Consider the following 1,764-nt stretch of genomic DNA (forward strand, 5'->3'; position numbering starts at 1 on the left):
AACTTAGTCATTTATCAAAATCACAGAGATCTTCTGTGATAAAAATAAAACCCAAAAAAAAAAAAAAAAAAATTGTAAAACTCTACGGGATATTTAGTATTTAACCCTTAATCTAATTAAACTCTTTCTTTTTAAAAGGGATATGTAAGCCACGTGGTCAATGGACCGAGTCAATAGACTTTTGCGGTGCGCGTAAAATAGACTTTCTGGAGACTGGAGCCCACCCAAGAATCATGCATCCTCCTCTTATCCCACGCCTATAAATGGATCTTCCATTTATTTTTCTCCATATACACAGTCACACAGATTAAGCTATAAGCCTATAATCAGACGAAAGCCGCTGCTTAATTGTTGCTTCCTCTTAAACATGAAGGTAAATCATTTTTTTTTTTTTACACCAAGAACACTCAATACAAGTGATTTCTCAAACTTGATCACCTAATTACAGTGTGTCTTTTATCTCATGCTGCAGCAAAAAATAGTTATCAAGGTGCAAATGAGCAGCGAAAAATGCAGAACCAAGGCCATGAAGATTGCCGTAACAGCAGATGGTATACTTCCCATCAAACTCAATATATATATATATATATATATATATATATAATCGGGTTGATTTTAAGATGTAGAGTACTCGATCGAGCTAGGTACTTATAATATATATGTTTATTCTATTTACAGGTGTGAGCTCGGTGGCAATACAAGGGTCAGAAAATGATCAGTTGGTGGTGAGTGGCGAAGGTGTTGACCCGGCTAACTTGACCCGCTCGCTAAGGAAGAAGCTTTGCCCTGCCACCATATTGAGCGTCGAAGAAGTGAAGGAAAAAGTGGAAGAAAAGCCGGAGAAAAAACCGGAAGTTCATAGTTTTAGCTACTTGCCACAGTTTCCAGTGTATTATCAATTAAATCAACCAAATCCCAACTACTATGATCCGTATCCAGCAGATAACTGCTCCATCATGTGATCGTACGTTGATTTCCCTCTCCTTCAATCAATCCCCGGCCACAGCAACCTTTGTTTCTGTTAAGTTTGGCGCACTATATATGTTGCTTCTAGTGTCACCTTGGAGCGTACGTGTTAGAATATATATATATATATATATTCTTGTTGTTTTTAGATTAAAGGTCTTTTGGCGAATGGCTGAAATAACAAATAAGCTAGTGTTTTAGCAACTGTTTTATATTCTAGTTAATTCATTGTTTAGATTAATTTGTTTAATCATTTAAAAAAAATAAGAAAGTCACATAAACACAGTATAAAATGGGTGTGATAAATGATTTCCGACACCTAGCTAATAGCGGCCATATACACAGGTTCCGGCTTTCCCAAATCAGCTAGAAATACACCAAAACAATATTGGTCCGACAAACTTGGAATGCCAAGAATATTATTGTAATATTGGATTCAGCGATGGGCTTTGCTGGTACCGGCTGAACAAATTAGTCATTTTCAATGCATAATCATAGGCTTAACTATCTAATTATATTGCACATATTTACAAAGGGAAAAAGCATTCGTATAAGAGACAGAGACTTTAAATAAAACAGTAATTCATGTTGAAAATATAAGAAAAAATGTAGCCGTATAGACACCCACCATTTACATCGACCATATTTACTTACATGGTTTGAAAGGAACCTTGAATGATTTAAGGTCATGTAATTTTTTTTGAATTTGCCTTATATATTTATCAGGATATTCTTATTATAATCTAATGTCCAAAAAACAGGGGTGATGGGAGATCGATGGGAGAAGGGTCGACATAA

General features: G+C 35.4%; 1 protein-coding gene across 1 annotated transcript; it reads left to right on the forward strand.

Annotated features, from left to right (window-relative positions):
* The first annotated feature begins 299 nt into the window (after window positions 1-299).
* Window positions 300-1,071, forward strand: LOC132176719 (heavy metal-associated isoprenylated plant protein 47-like). Its single transcript, XM_059589003.1, has 3 exons — window positions 300-373; window positions 473-551; window positions 679-1,071. The coding sequence occupies exons 1-3, from the start codon at window positions 368-370 to the stop codon at window positions 960-962; spliced, it is 369 nt and encodes a 122-aa protein (XP_059444986.1). The 5' UTR covers window positions 300-367; the 3' UTR covers window positions 963-1,071.
* Window positions 1,072-1,764: the final 693 nt, after the last annotated feature.

The sequence above is a fragment of the Corylus avellana genome, chromosome ca3 (genome assembly GCF_901000735.1).
Source record: "Corylus avellana chromosome ca3, CavTom2PMs-1.0".
Lineage (NCBI taxonomy): Eukaryota > Viridiplantae > Streptophyta > Magnoliopsida > Fagales > Betulaceae > Corylus > Corylus avellana.